The sequence below is a fragment of the Ixodes scapularis genome, unplaced genomic scaffold (genome assembly GCF_016920785.2).
Source record: "Ixodes scapularis isolate PalLabHiFi unplaced genomic scaffold, ASM1692078v2 PGA_scaffold11__112_contigs__length_91849675, whole genome shotgun sequence".
Taxonomy (NCBI): Eukaryota; Metazoa; Arthropoda; class Arachnida; order Ixodida; family Ixodidae; genus Ixodes; species Ixodes scapularis.
Genome location: NW_024609837.1, coordinates 58,426,733 through 58,443,570, shown reverse-complemented (window position 1 = coordinate 58,443,570; position 16,838 = coordinate 58,426,733). Strand labels below are relative to the sequence as shown.

Sequence of the window (16,838 nt, the reverse complement as noted above, 5' to 3'; positions counted from 1 at the left end):
CTTTTTTTTTTTCCTTTCGGTTCCGCGACACATCGTAGCAGACGAACCCTCGTCGTCTGCTCCCGCTCCTCGCCGGAGCGAGGCATGATGGGATTGCATTTTGGCGCGCAGTGCATGCGCACGTGGGGTGCCAGCCAGCGCTGAAACGAACTCGGAGAGTGCAACCACTCGTGGAGGGCCACCTGAAACGAACCCGCTCCACGCTGCGAGTGGGCACGTCTGGGCACGAGTGCCGTGAAACAAACTCGCTATTAATCACGCACTCTAAGCATGTACTGGATACGAGGGCTGCGTCCAATGGATAGAGGGACGTGAATGAATAAACCCTTTATAACAGGTGGTAGCCTGCGCCACCTAGCCAAAGTCTAAAAAGCAATGGCGACCGCCAATGTTGCTCAGTGGACTTTTGGACATAATGGACCACCGACCAACGTCTGTAACAAAACCGCAAATATGCACTCTTCTTCCTTTTTTTTTCTCGTTCTTATGGTTTCAAGATGTTATCCTTAGATTACCAACTAATCTCCCAACCTTGTCATTCCTTCAGGCAACTACTTATAGTTCTAAGTTACTTCAATGCTCAGAACAGAACACACAATGCAAAATAGCCCAAAAGAACAGGCAAAACTAAAATTTAAAGCACTAAGTCAACAAAAATTCAACGATATCAATATAATTTAATCATAGAACAAACACTTCTACTATGAACCGAAAATTGCGCGGTACGATGCCGGGTCAGTGTGGCAGATTTGAACGGATTTCGTTGACCCCATTTGCAGCAGCACCCAGATATACTGCGTAAAGATGGTATGCCTACACCTGGCTGGCCTTCCCCTTCGATAATGACAATATGTACAAAAACCTAGAGACCAAAAAGGGCCAATTGACGTCTTCACTGGAGCACACACGTTGACTCTGATGGAGGAAATACAAAAACACAATTAGATGTAATTGGTAACTTTCGGAACGTGCGCATTGCACCGTTCAAAACGGCTCGCCTACCCGATCGGATGGGGGCCGTCCTTTCCACTCCTAATGTCTGCATGGTCATGTAGGACTTGACCAGTTCGGCCGCGTCGAGCCACTTCTTGGCCTGCAAACATTGCGGATGACGACAGACCGTCATGGTCAGGGGCGGATTTAGAGGGGGGGGGGGGGGGGGGGGGGGGTCCGGATGTCCTGACCCCCCCCCTCTTGAATTCTGCATGTATAAAATTTAGGGCGTGAAAGGAGGGAGAGGGGGAGGGGGTTCCTAAACATATGGTACGCTGACCAACACCTGACCCCCCCTCAGGAAATTCCTGCATCCGCCCCTGGTCATGGTAGAGTGTGGTGCACCAAAGTATATCATAGCCAATCACAGCTGATCTTGGAAGAACATGTATCAATCCAAGCAGATCACAGCAAATCACCAAAGATGAACTGCGACAGATAAATGGAGGCCGCATCACAGATACATGAAGATGAATGGCGTCAGCTATACGAGGAACAGGCCCCATTTTCCCAAGAAGATTTCCGAAAATTACTTATGAAGACTTTGACGAGCGTGTTGGGACAGATGTAACAGTAAGAAAGCACAAAACAAACAGAGGGACGAAAACAGACATGTACAAGCTTTCATTGAAAGCTTGTACATGTCTGTTTTCGTCCCTCTGTTTGTTTTGTGCTTTCTTACTGTTACTTATAACTTTTGAATAACCTTGGCATTTGGTGTGAACCACTAGTGCTACACTTGGACAGAGACTGAGCATGTGGCAGTGCATAGTTAAGTATTTAGGTGAAAAATAATAGTGCAAATCTTTTTTCCCGAGACACGCTGTAGAGACATGCCAATAATTGCAGAGCGTGGAATGCCAGAAATTCAAATTTCCGACATAATTTAATGGAAAGTAAGCATGCAAGTAAGGCACCAGAACAACATACCCAAACATCATGAGCAAGCATGATCCCAACATTTAGGGATAATCATTTAAAACTGGAGTATGGGAGCTTCTTAGGTGAACAACATGCAAAGATAGGACTTTTGTGTATTTTCTCAATGTTACGAAATTCAGAGGTGGGCGCTTATTGTGGAATGGGTCCGGTATTTTACCGTACCCAAGGATATTAAAACAGTGCTAAGAGCTGTTACGGAAAACAGAACATGACGCATGACACTAAAAAAAATTATTGTTTAAGGTTATGAAATAAACCAAACATTAATTTGACTAAAAACCTTGTGAAGCTCATAGAAATCTTGCTGATGCATTAACATTTTATAAAATAATGAAGCCACAAGGAAAAACATCACTCGTTTCTGTCACTGGTGTAAGTTCATGTCCGGAATGGACTCACAGAGGCGCAAAAAGAAATTGGCGGTTGAAAGGGGCACCGCAATTAAGGAAAAAAGAGTGGATCCTGTTGTAACTTGTAACAAGAAAACTCCATGAGGCACACCACGAAACCCCGTTTGCAACACACAAAACTCCTTCCACAGTACACAAACTCTGCCCACAATACACGACACTCTGCCTTTCAAAACACAAAACTCCACCCCAAGGTCTTACCACCTCTCTTTGCTTCTTCCATGCCTCTATGCAGTCCCGTTCCGTTCCCTCTTCTCGCGTTTGTGCCAGATCAGAGATGGGCGGGGTTCGTATCGGCTTGCGGTCGTTTGACCGTCACAACGTTGTGCCCAATAAACCTCGATCTGAGCAGTCATACTGCGCCTGCCATACCACCCTTCGACAATAGGGAGAAAAACCACCTCACTCAATGAGCACAGAATTAAAACTGGTTGCGCGTCTGCACTTTGCGCGATGGTTTAACAAAGTGGGCGCACCATCTTCACCCTTTTTAGATGCGATTGGAAGGTTTTGGAGCATGTGGTGTCCAGAGTAAAAGTTTTAATCAGAATAACAAAAAAACAAACAAAAAACAATTTGAATTCCTTTTACTATTTGCTTTTAAAAGGAACACTAGTATGTGCTCAAACATAGGTATATGATCAGTTCTGATTGAAAGTGTACAAGCAATCGAAATCACCATTTTTGTTTAAAAAATGTCCAAACCAGCCGGTGTCTGCCAAGGACGTTCGTTGCATGAAGCGATTTTACAATTGTGTGAAAACGAATTTTGGGACATGTAGTATAATACTTAGGCAACATAACATGTAAAGAGGAGTAAAAATTACAATCAGGATAATATTATGAAAACTATGTGAAAAGACAGTTTACTATATGCTTTTAAGAAGAATGCATATTTTTAAATGTAGTTATGCGACCTGTTTTAACTGAGCAAGTATAGGTAGCTGAAATCACCACCTTCAAGGTAAAGAGCTCAGTTAAAAAATGTAGAGCCCTTCCACTTCACGTGAAGATGGAGGACCAGCAAAGCTGCTATCTTCACGACGTCTAGGGCGGTGCCTAGAGGACGTCTAGGACGACCTCGAGGACGATTTCTAGGACAACCTCAAAGACGACTTCTAAGATGACCTTAGGGGGCTCCCCTAGGACGACCTCAAGGACGACTTCTAAGACAACTTTGAGGACAATGTCTAGGACTACTTTAAGGTTGACTTCTAGGACGACGTCCAGGATGACTTAAAGATGACTTCTAGGACGACCTCGAGGACAACTTCTCAGATGACCTCAAGGACGACTTCTAGGACAACCTTGAGGACAATGCCTAGAGGACATCATCTTCAAGGATGACTTCTAGGATGACGCCTATAGAAATTCAGCCTTTCCACTCTGGTGAAAACCATAGAGGAAAGGCTGGAAAGGTTGCCGCCATCTATGAGCGACGGCCGCAACCAGACAACCGACAAGCTAATTGTCTGGTTGCCGTTATCTTTTATAGATGGCAGTAGCTGTCCGGAGTTTTGTGTCGACATTTGTTTGCCCGTGTATGCGATACTGGGGCAACTAGCCCTTAACAGCTCCGCTGTAAAAAGAAGATTCCAAAGCAGCTGGTATATCTAAAAGGTGGTCTACAATGCGATTCTACAACTGCAAGCAAAATAAGTGTTTACCTCGGTGCGTAAAACTTCCCTCTCTTCTGGCCGGCAGTCTGAAATGAGTGAAGCAACAGACACAGTCAGTTTGTTCAGTACGGAATTTTAAAAATGCCGATCAAAACTTGGTAATGTCAGCATTGCGACCACGCAAGTTCTCCCAATGAGAGTTACGAGAGGACACTTACTGCTCGTGAAAGGAATGGCAATGTCAAGGGCATCCTGGTAAGTTCTGAGTGCATCTTGAAGCCGGTTAGAGACTGCCTGAAAAAACACACAAATAAAAAACTAGATTCGAACAAAATGTTTTTGAGCTCAGCTATCATTCCATAAAGAGGGAATTTCTTTTTTTTTTCACTGTTAAATACAGACCCCACTTCCTAGTGTTGTGAGAATATTCGAAATTTTGAAGTTTCAGAAAATATACACTACTCTATGTTTGCTTCGAGAAGAACTGCGATATTCATGTTTTTGGAAGTGTTGATTGCAGTGGGTTAGCCCCATTAAGTGCACTTCTTAAAAAACGTATGTAAAGGAAACTTTTTTTTTTTTATTCTTCTAAACAACCTGGATGAAAAAAGGATATCATCAAATAAATTAACAACTAAAAACAAATAATTTAGAGCGGTATTCACGGCGCAAAACGAATTTGTAGTTGGCGACCACGGGAGCCCGCGTAAAGGTGGCTACTAGCGTCACGTGACTGGCCACTAGTCACGTGGTAGACCTGTGCGCAGCCGCAAATTACACCGGAGCTGTTCAGCGCCACTGCTGAAATCCCCAGAGCCCCCACGCCGCCGCCGCCATACGCTGAGCATGGCACGCCACCGGATGAATGCGCGTTTTTTCTTCTTTATATGCAGAAAGCAACTTGAAGTATTGTTTTAAACTTAAAAAAAAAAGAAAAAAACCTTCACGAGTCTTATATAGTAAAAAAATTAAAAAATAAAAAGCGCAGAAAAGAGTCACCATCATCACCATCATTACTTAGCGACTTTTCTCGGCGATGACACCACCTGACAGTAACATTCCACAGGTCAATCACGTGGTGCTTGCACTCTATTGGGGAGCTTCCAATGGGCTCTAAAAGTTATTTATTAATCTTAGTGCACTTAAAACGAAGACTATTAAGTAACTTTTAGAGCCCATAAAAAAGTCCCAGAAAAAGCGGAAGCGCAACGTGACTAGTGGCCAGTCATGTGACGGTAGTAGCCACTTTCCTGCGGGCTCCCACGGGCACCAACTTTTCACACCGTAAATATTGCTCTAAATATTTTTTTTTTCTTAGTAAATTTATTTTATGACGTCCTTTTCTTCGTCTAGGCTGTTTAAAATATTTTTTTTTCTATGCACGTTTTTTAACGTGCATGGGTGCACTACGGCGATGCAACACCCGCGAAAGTGAGCTTCATGGGTGTTGCGTCTGCGCAGTGCATTGGTGCTTGGTAAGAAGTGTACTCAACAGGGTAACCAGCCGCGACAAACGTTTGGAAAAGTATGAATATCGCAAGTGTGTGTTTCGGAGAAGAGAACACTTTCAAAGTGGGATGGTGAATCTGCACACCGGATGTATTTAAAAATAAGACGGAACTTTCCGAACGTTGACAGTGTTTTAGTGTTTGTGTCGTTTTTTGCACGCAGTCGAGCGGTTTATGACATGTCCAATCTAAACCAGCCGATTTGCACCCTTACGTTCAATTCATTGATATCTACAATGCAGTAAAATTTTGAAAATTAAACTGTGGCTGTTATGCAAGCATATATGTTAGGCAGGGTGCCCTGACAACCCATAAGTTCATCATTTGTGATTTTTTTTTTCTTTTAAAGGAGCTATGGCCGGACCCGGATGAGACTTTCCTCCTTTCACCATATTGTTCGCGCGGCACCCGCCAGCACGCGGTTGCGAGCGGATGAGTTCTCGCTGCTCACTGATGGCTCTAAAGAGAGAACTTTTCCGGAACCCCGCGCCCCCTACCCCCTCAACGTCACTGCGCAAATGACCAGGAAGACGACGTACGAGTTGAGAGGTGGCAAAAACCTGAATCTTTTTCATTTTTGTAAATAAAAGCTAGGGTATCCAGGCAAAATCTGTTTTTTGTAGTTCACTTCAAAAGTGTCAGGCATCAACTTCCACAATAATTTAAGCAAAGCCCTGAAATTGTTGCACAGCTCCTTTAATTTTGAGTTTGAAGGAATAATATTTGCATATAGCCAGATTTGCAAATCAACTGAGTTAGGTATAGCTAGACATCTCTACAGGTTTAATTTGATATGAAATCTGTCATTTACTTGCCAACCGAAGGCATCCCACATTGTGAGGTCACAGCCCATAGATATCAGAATAGAAGACACAACTCGTAACTCACAAACTACGAGTTACGAGTAAAGAAACCAAGCAGGTGTTACGATTTAAAGTTTTCCAACAATGCATACAGCAACAGTGTAAGCTAGTAATAAACGGAAATCACTTTTTAGGAGAGAACCTCAACTTATAAAGACCAGACCCGTTTGCCTTGTAACTTGTTGCAAGAAGGACACCACTCGTGATTACAACAATTTGTCAGCAAGCATTTATGGTGATTTGACATGCCATCTCACAAATGGTTTTGGGATTTCGCTTTCTTTGTGTTTTGTCATCTCGCTCCCGGCAGTATGCCGAATATCACTACAAGCTCTTGTACAATAAGTAAGATACGTGGCTAAAACAATTTTTCCCACTTCTCCGCATGAGAAATGAAGTCGGCACCTGCACAATCAGAAGTCACACAGACAGGCTGCAGGACAGGCTTGTGATGCAACATACCAGTTTTTTGGCAGCGTTCACCAGAAGCAGAGCGGTTTGCAAAGGTGGATATCTGTCGCAGAGGTCTTCTGCAAAAGAAAGTGACCGCGATAAATGAAACCGAACAGGCAACATAGGAGAAAAACAGCATTCAGGCGTGCACTTATTTGGTTGCATGTGCCAAATAATCATCAAATAAGCCTGCCAACCATAGCCAGGACACACGTTAAAGCAGATGTGTACAATCTTTTGAAGTATCGCAAACCACCTCTCCCAAAATAAATTCCCTTCCCCAACTCGATGACCGAGGCAAAAAGAAATCCTCTAGACTCACCGTGATATTTCATCAACCTTTAAACAAAAATTTATACTGTTAGGTAATTCTCATTTTTAAACAAACAAACAAAATAAATGACGAGGCAGTTACTCTAACTGCCAATATTTGTTCCCATCTAAGAGGATACTAAAGAGGCGTTTGAACTTGCTTTTTATGGCGATAACTAAATCTATGTGTTTGAAGTATCCTAAAAAAATCTAAAATTACGATCATGCGTGGCCTATTTCCATACCGAAAATGTTATCAAAGGTCGCGATTAAGACATGGAGCAGACACTACAAACAATCTGCTCCAAAATTAAATTTTCATGTTGAAGTATGTACTATTTCCTGAGGCCATTAGCCTGCACCTATAGGAAGGTAGTATTCACTGGAAGCCATATTTGAGGGCACTGTTTAGAGCACTTTCTCAGAACAAGGTCACATTAATAGGCTGCTAAGTCCGGCAATCTTGATGGTGTGGAAAGCACGTTGCAAGAGAACTGTGGAAGATCGCCATAAGCAAGTGCTCAGCAGCCGCGCACACAGCTATGGCCGCCACTGAATAGTCCCACAGCCTTAAGCACTCTTCCTTCCCAGCTTACTTAATTCCAGACTAAATTAAATGTTCCCCTTAACGTGCAAGTAAATAAAATTGCACATGTAGCTTATCAAAAGCAGAAGCCTACCAACAGCCCACATATGGTAAACTCTCACTTAAACCAACGTCGGTTTAACAAATATTTCAGAATAATGAACAATAAAAAAAAATCCCCGGCGGTTTTCCTATGCATTCTATGCAAAAATGTTTCAGTTAAACAAAAAACGAATTTCGGAACAGCGATTACTTCAGTTCAACGAACCTGATCGATGGATCCAGGATTATTTTTGCTATCAGTTCAACCATGTTTTGTGCTCTGCACTGCTGGCATAGCCGATGCCCGCCGCCTCTGCAGCGGCGGCGTATCATCGCTGGCATTTATAGCGCCGCCGAGGCAAAGCGGCGGTGCAGTAGACGAAAACGAACCACGTGCTGCGTCTGTTCTTTCTTTGTCATCGGTTCCGTTCGGCCATCTTGGTTTTGGGTAACAACGGCAGAACGGCAGTCTGTGCGCCCACTTTCGTAATGAGTACGACGAAACGGAAGCGGTTGTCTCTATCAGACATGCTCAAAATCCTTCGGCGTCTGGACAACGGTCAAAGACAAGTGGACGTTGCGAAGGACTATGGGATTCCATTGTCGACGTTGTCAACGATAGTGAAGCAAAAGTCGAAGCTCGAAGGGGAAACTGCGTTCAATCCCAACGGGAAACGACTCTGCACAAGATATTTTGAGCACGTGAACGATGCCGTTGCGGTATGGCTTCGTCACAGCAACAAGCTGTGCCACAGGAAGTGCAAAAAAAAAACACTTTCTGGACAACTTTGTTACTTCATGCACTTTAAAAGCACCAATAGAAATGAAAATGAAATTTTTTTTTTTTTTAAACGAGAAAGGCAGCAACGTAACAGTTATGCACTTTTTATACTTAGGGTTCGGAGTTTTCGGTTTAAACCGATAAAAACCGATAAAAGTACGCCGAATTCATTTTTGGAAATTCGGTTTTAACCGAAAAAGGTCAGTTTTTAGGTTCGGCATTTTCGATTTAAACCGATAAAAACCGACGAAAATTCGTCGAGTCCATTTTTTAAAATTCAGTTTTAACGGGAAAATATCACTTTGACCTTCCAGTCGTACAACAGTGGCGTGGCGAAAAAGTGGAACGACAGAGTCTATCGAAACGTGCCCGAATGTATGGGATACACGAATGCAATTACGATGTTTTGGTTTAGTGTGCGCATCATCGATCGGAACGTGAAGTCCGAAATGCCCCATGACTTCGCCATGTACGAGCGTGCTTTCAAGCTCGTTGTGAGGAAGACTGACGTGATGCAAGCTCTGCATGTTGTGTTGTGCTTTAAAACGTCGCACCGTGCCTTTTTCGGCGGTCACAATTGGTTGATTGGCCGGTGTTTGTTCAGGCAGCGCTTCATCTCCTCAGCTTGCAGTGTCCAGGGTTAGCGTTGAGAGGGCATTCTCGAAGCTCAGGGTCATATTAACAGAAAGGAAAGAGTGCGGATTAAGGAGAAGAACCTTGGCAAGTACATGTGTGTGTACTATAATGAGATAGCGTAATCCTGATGTACAGAAAGTGAAGTTCCATGTTTATTGGGCATAGGCTTCATATCTGACTTGTTTTTACTTCTATGGTTTTTGTTTTCTTGTTTTTTTTTTACAGTTGCACACATTTGCCAAATGAAGTGTCCATTTCTTTTTCAATGTATCTGCGCCGTTATTCTTTGAGTGATCACAAATATCGGAGCTACGTACAAGGGTCATCTGATCCTGTGTCCGTTGGTGTTTATTTTATATTCACCGAAAAAAGCCGATAAACTTTTGTGGGCATAAATATCCACCGAAAAAAAACCGAAAATTGCATTTTAAAATAAACACCGATAAAAGTACGCCGAATTTTGGAAAAATAGAAACCGAAAACGCGGAACCCTATTTATACTATATCGATGTACCTGACTCCATAAATTGCATTTCACACTTCTGACTTGATGTATGCTGTGCCCAATGCTGTTCTATACTCTAGTAAATAGATTGAGTTTAGTGAACTTTCAGTTAAGTGAACTATTTTCTTGGGTCCCTTGAAGTTTGCTCAAGTGAGAATTTACTGTATATTAATCTAATTTTCTGTGTGCTTGTGTCTATCCTCTGCTAGTTAAATCCTCTTGACAACCGTCAAAAAAATATTTGCCTCACAGTGACTTTGCAGGCACTGCAAAAACCGGCGACATTAGAAGGAATGTGGGACTAGAAATGTTTCTTCAGCCCACGTGAAAAAAAAAAAGAAAACAGCAACAAGATGTCGATAGCAAGACGACTGCTTACCAAACTCGTTGGCACCTCCGTGTCGAACGTCCTCAATGAGCAGTGCCTCTTTCGACTTGAGAGCGGACTTCAGCACCTCTGCTCGCTGGAGGTACTCGCTAACCTGCGGCAACGGCCAAACAAGTTTAGAGAATAGCGACAGAAAGGTGCAAGAGAGGATGAAGTCAATCGGTGAGTGCGCGTAAGAGTGAGTGATTGAGTGAGGAAACCAAGTTAGTGTAAGAAAAATTACTAGAGAATTTGTGGGAGTGTCAGTATGTGTTTCAGTGCAGGCGAGAGGACGTGTGTGTGTGTGTGTGTGTGACAATATGTGAGTCAGTGAGTGCAAGTAAGCCCGAAAGTAAATTTAGAAAACTTAATTGAGTTCAAGTCAACTTGGACATGGGCACTTTTTCTGCCCATTCTTCATTCACGCAGCATGGAGAAGTTAGAAGTCCCATGGCCAAAGTGAAAGCAAGGGACCAGGAAACCTTGCGACAATTCCCACCTTAATTTGCGGAATATTCAAATTTCTGAACAAGAATTTCAGGGCCATACGGAACCAACAGTGAGCTCAATTCGAACTGTAGAGAATTAAAACTAAGATTGCCGCATTTAGGTTTGGCCTGGCTTCCTACATCTAGATAGGTTACTCTTCTCCATTCTTCATAACTTAATTAGGTTCGTTTAAAGAGAAACACATAACAACAAAAAGACAATAACCTTGGTTTGAAGTGACTTCCATTTCTCCAGATCTGTTTCAGCTGAAATAACAAAAATGCCGCCATAAACATGTTGCACAAATGTGACTTCATACCAACTGTACAGGAATCGTAGTGAATTAGATCCTTGTTGTAGTGGACGTACTGAATCGTCCACTATAACAAGCCTTGTAGACATGCCTTATATGCATGTCTACAAGGCTAGTAAACTGAGACTAACGCAATGGCGATATTTGAATCGCCCTCCGCAATGATGGTAGACAAGTAGAGCTGCTGGGGAAGACAGAAAATCGGAAACAAAGAATAAAGTAAAATCTCAAACGAAATCTACCGTTTCAACCCGACCCTCAACAACTCTCTTCTCTTGCCGCCATCATGCACATCTTTCTGCACAACCGCAACGTTCTCAGAGCTATTTAGCTGCCAACCAGCAAACGAAAAAGTTTTTTTGAGACATACTAATAAGTTTTACTTTCCTCCGACGAATCACAAACCCGAAGAGTCGGTTTTATTCATACTAGGGCTGGGCACTTAAACGATTAACCTACCAATTAATCAATTAATCATGATTACATTTTTTAAAACCAAATAATCAATTAAATTCTGACCAAAAAAAAGAAGAGCTCAATGTCCTTTCTTTGTAAACATGGACGAGTACACCTGCATGAAGGCAAACTTTAGGTGAAATTTTGACCTAAAGTAAGCACTAGGGGCTAGATTAGTAACTCCAAACAAGTGGAAAAGGTTGTATGTGTACCAGCCACTACAACACCATACGAGCGCCCGTTTAGCGCAGCAAAGAGTATTATAAACAATCAAAGGAGTTTTCTATTGCCGAAGAATATCAACGAACCTCTTTGCCTCAACAGCTGAAGTAATAATTTGTGAGTGTGCATGACTTCTGACTGTCGTCAACTACACATCAAGGTTGATTTAAAATCTGGAATTGCATATTTTGCCGTCTATCACACATTCAGCAAAGGCAAGAAAATGTAAACTTACTTTTTTAAAAACTGTTGTGCACTTGAATGACCGATACCAATTAATAAATCAATTAAACGGTGGTGATTAATCCGGTTAAGATTTTTAATCGATGCCCAGCCCTCACACATACTAGGATTGCTTAGAAGAGATTTTATGCATAAAGGTCTTTCTAAGATGTCAAATGCAGCTCTCCCTTCTACTAATGAAACTCTGGTACAATTCAATTCAATTCAATTCTACTTTATATACAATAGCACAAGAGGACAGGAACATGGAAGGAACAGTACAAGCACTTGTCCTGTACCTTTCATGTTCCTGTCCTCTTGTACTAGTAGACTCTCATTAATTCAAACTCCAGGAAGTCACAACTTTTAGTTTGAATTATCAGAAGTTTGAATTATCAGAAATTCATCTAAATATGATACTAGACAACATTATAATTTGTTACATGGATAGCTACACACACAAATCAGATTTTTGCCAGTTTCCTCTACATAGGCCTTATAAGCAAGTACAGGCATAACACATTGATGAAAAAACTGAACTTTGTCTTTGTGGACGTCCAGAACAACGGGTGCAGACTACAGTCCGTAAAACGCATTTAGTGTACGTCAGGTATTGCGATGATACGGGAATACAAGTGAATCATTAATTCAAACTCCAAGAGGCCACGAATTTTGTTTAAATTATCGCAAGTTAGAATAATCAGAAATTCATCTAAATATGATGCAAGATAAAATTATGTCATATGAATGACTACACATACAAAGCAGATATTTAGCGACTTCCTCTCATAGGCCCACTGATCATAAGCAGGTATGCCATACATAAAACATTTGTGAAATGTATGACCTAAGTTTATTTATCCCTTAAAACATTGTTTATCGTGGACTGTTTAGACAGCAGATCACAACTCAAAACAAAATTAACTTTGTTCGTCAGGCCAAGAGGTTGTCTAATGTGGACTACTACACAGGGAACACATGAGCAATGAAAACTGGCACCGCGAGGCAGTTTTCATAGCAACTTGCACGGACACTGTGACATAGACCTATGCCATGCCACCACGTCACAGCGTCCGTGCAAGTTACAATGGAAATGTTTGCGTGGTGCCCGTTTTCAGAGCTCCTGTGTGCCCGCTTGAGCCCCGTTGAGTGCGCTTCTCACTGAGCACTGGTGCACCTCGGAGAAGCAGCACCCGCGGAAGCATGCTCCGCGGGTGTTGCTTCTCTGCAGCGCACCAGTGCTCGGAAAGAAGCGCACTCAACGGTGCCGCGAGAACAAAAAGTATGAATTCCAGGGGCTCTGCAAGGACTTTTTTACTGGTTTTTATTTTGCACCGAGCCTGGGCGCACTGAACGTAGTAACTTAATGAAACTTTTCTTTTCTCGGATGTCACTTTATTTTAAGAGTTATAGGCAAATTAAAGTTACAAAAACAAGCAAAAAATAACCTCCTTCATGACGTCCTTGGTTGCTTGAGTGGCCGTGAACTAAAGGAGGGGTAGTGAGTTCAGTGAGCGGTCACAGCTGCCGCACTCCGTGTCAACGGCTCAAGAGGGCGCCACTACGGCATGTTCTGGCTAGGCTGTATGAAGCGGGCAGCCAGGGCGGCTCGCATTGCATTTGCTGCGCGATTAAACACTAATTCGGCATGACACTTCATTGGCCACAAATGACAGCAAATACGGGGTAAAGATCAGTTCAGAACGGGAGCCACTTCGCGCTGCCATACCGCCAAAAGGTCAAACCGCAAGCCAAAGCTGCACGCCGAAGGCCTTGGGAACGCTCGGAACCGGTCGGATCCTCCAGTCCACACGACCGCAGTGCCGGGACCTTTCTACGCTCGCCTCTCGTTGCTGCGTGATCTCACTACACCTTTCTAGTATGCGCCACCTTTTTCAGCGCTTGGTGGCGGGTATGTCGACGGGTCATTTATTGTTTCCGTACTTTCTAAACTGCATTTGTTTCTTCTCTGATCTAAAATAGTGAACAAAAACTACTTTTATAAATAATTGAAACGGTCCACGCCACTTATATCTTGTATTTTGACTAAAAAGAAGCTTTTAGCAGCTCTGACCAGTAGTAAGCCCAGGACCAAAGACTTCACATATTGTGTGCTTTCGGCAGCGCGGGTCGCCCTCGTAGGAGGAGGAGGTTTCCGCGTCGCCTGGTTAAAATATGACACATTGATATTTAGTTACTCTCTCCGTGCCCGCTGGCTCGCCCAAACCCTGAGGGACGTGGAAACCGCAAAAAAGGTAGACGCTTAAATATGATTGCAGGGTCCCTTTAAGCGAAAACGCCGTTCGAATTAAGCGGCTTTTAAATACATTAAACACATAGCGGGACAATCACAATTTTTAAATCTGTTTGAATTAACTGGCAGTATGAGATATCTGAGTTTGAATTATCGCGAGCCTATAATATATATGATGTTTAACCAACAAGCTTAGCAATAGACCGATCTCACCAGGAGTTGCGCGACGCCACAACTGCCGCAGTGCAATCTGGTACCTGTAGTTATCCCCACTTTTCCGGCCGTGTCAATGCGCCTAGGATGCCCGGCGTTTGGAAATTTTTAGGTTAGCACGAGACCTTTAGCCTGGTATTTACTCGTGGTTTTCGATGGGTGATTTCACCTGTTGTATGCTACGGAGCTATAATAACAGCACCAGGCAAAAAGGTCTCGGATATTATGTCTTCACGAAAGAAAGAAGCATGGCGAAGAATGGTGAACGGAGCCGGACAGAGCGGCAGAAAAAATGGCGTTTTACGATTTGTTTGGCGATCTGATTTATAATTTATATCGATCCTATTGCACGTCAGCTAAAATGCGTAAGATTACAGTGCACGAGTCACAGAGCGTGCCGAAGTGTTCCGTACGCTGGAATCTCTTTGAGCATTCGCTCCGTAGCAGTCTATCCGTTGGTCTATCCCAAGTAGGACCTCCGCACTGCTTTGTGGAGGCCATCTTTAATATACATTTTGTTCGATGTATTTTGGTGGTTATAACTGTTAATGCGACAACATGTTTCAAGCACAACTGTGCTTCAAAAGATAACGACAATCGCTAAAAAAAGAGCAGCGATTCCCGATATGCTTCACTTGAGATAATCTTTTTTCCCGAGAGCAGTCTTCATTTTTTTTTCTCATACAAACCTGAAAACACCATACAATGCAATTTGGAAGTGCAACACTGACCGCCAAAAATGTAACGAACAAACCTCATCCATTTTGTGGTGTTCTATTAGGCTGACGTTATTGATCCATTCAGCATTAACACCAATCGAGACCGCAAAAAAAAGCTTCCACCGTCAGGCGACTGTTAGCATTCGGGGCTTCCGCAAACAAAATAAAACTGAATAGAAACTGTACACGAAAAATCATCTCTACCCCAATCTTGCAAGTATCTGGCACGGTTGCCTCTTTTTGACAGATGCCAAATATTACGGCGCGTCAGGCATGGCCTTTCTGTAGATCATTTCTTCCTTGTGTGCAGGCCTCTCCCGCAGTTCATCTGCACCCTGTCGCACAGGCTGTCAACCAGAGTGAAACAACTTTTAGAAAACTATCGCTCACCGAGAAAGTCTATTTAGCTCCTCTTACTTCATTGTTGATTAAACGTTATGCACAAGACTCATCACTATCAAGCTCAGTTTTTCATCAACACATTTGATGATGTTCCGCGGTGCTACACCGAGTTGATGGTCCCTCGAATTCTCTTGTTATTTGCCATTGCACTAGATGTTCATTTGCTTACAAGTTAATTGAGACGTCCGAGCAGCCGGAATGCTCAAGTAGTGGCGTCGTTGTTTTTCTCCAGCGGCTGCAGTGGGACCAGCGCATGAACGGCAGTGGGCTCACGCGTTTACGAAGACGACGAAACAGACAACAAAGCGATTCTAAAGCGGTAAGACAACAGGGACTGCTTTTCTGCGCTTGCTGACAAATTAAGGCCTCACAAACAACACAATCTTATGAAGTGCAGACATGCAGGAGAATCCTGCATGTTTGAAAAATGTGTTGTCCCGTCCCCTGTCTTTACGTATATAACTCTTTCTAAACCTACATCATTACCAGCGCGCTCACAAACAAGTGAAGGAGAATCAAGTTGATACCGGGGTGTCCAAAACGATAATCTACGATGATGTATGCACAGCCCTATGTAGCCGGGAAGCTGGAAAAGGAGGACTACAAGTAGCATGGTGGCGGCACCACTTCTGGAATGCACGCACCTGCACACTTCGCTTGGTGCCATCGGTCTATTGGTTTTACAGTCACCGACCGATTTTTCAAACTTTGATAATTCGGACTTGTTCGATATTTCGGAACTAAAGGAGGAACCGTGACTTACGCCATAGAAATACAGTGTAGACCGCATATAACGTATGTCTCGGGAGTCGCGAAAATCCGCACTATAAGCGGTACCGCACTATAACCAAAACATCAATTTTTCAGGCCAAAATACATGCCATGATACAACTTACCTTTGTAAAAGAATTTATTTTATGTTAGATGAAAAAATAAGCTTAGTTCGAGGAAAGTCTTTATTTCAATAGACGAGTACAGTTATGTCTCAAGTGTGTCACACATTTTAAAAGAAATTAGCGGCTTTTGCCTGGCGCAGCCTTTTAACGGCGTCGCGGGTTGCGGACGGACGTTGCGAGCGTTCAGGATTGCTAACCCTAATCACTTTTCTCCGGAGATGAAAACGCGTGAAAATTCGCATCCTTCATACGGTACGCGCCAGTAATACCTTGAACTTGAGCACACGCATGAAATACGCCAAATAAGAAATCCGGGCGATGTTCGAGGACACAAATGCTTAGAAATCACCACAGTAGTCGAAGTAAACAAACACGACGACACGGGCGTTTCTGCCGTCTTGAGAGCGCCGCCACGACATCGCCGCACGAGTAGGTGGATCTTCCCTTCTAGTACGTGCTGGGTTATCATAGCGACACACAACGAAAATTCAGAGTCAAGGAGAGCGCTTTTACGCAGAACGATGAGATGTACGCCGTCTACGACGACGATCACAACCGACGCCATGTTCGCGGAATGGCATGCAACGCGCGCGAACACTTCTCCTCGACCTTTGATTGGTCTGTCGTTGCGGTTG

General features: G+C 43.2%; 1 protein-coding gene across 1 annotated transcript in view; it reads right to left on the bottom strand.

Annotated features, from left to right (window-relative positions):
- Positions 1-657: 657 nt before the first annotated feature.
- The window catches only part of LOC8023082 (serine/threonine-protein kinase ULK3), a 29,679-nt gene continuing 13,498 nt past the window's right edge, over positions 658-16,838 (bottom strand). Inside the window, exons 9-15 of the mRNA XM_029966772.3 lie at positions 10,732-10,772; positions 10,030-10,132; positions 6,798-6,865; positions 4,183-4,258; positions 4,013-4,050; positions 1,003-1,093; positions 658-915 (exon numbers count right to left, since the gene is read on the bottom strand). Of these exons, the coding sequence (XP_029822632.2) occupies positions 893-915; positions 1,003-1,093; positions 4,013-4,050; positions 4,183-4,258; positions 6,798-6,865; positions 10,030-10,132; positions 10,732-10,772 (440 nt within the window). The 3' untranslated portion in view covers positions 658-892. The remainder of the gene's footprint in view (positions 916-1,002; positions 1,094-4,012; positions 4,051-4,182; positions 4,259-6,797; positions 6,866-10,029; positions 10,133-10,731; positions 10,773-16,838) is intronic.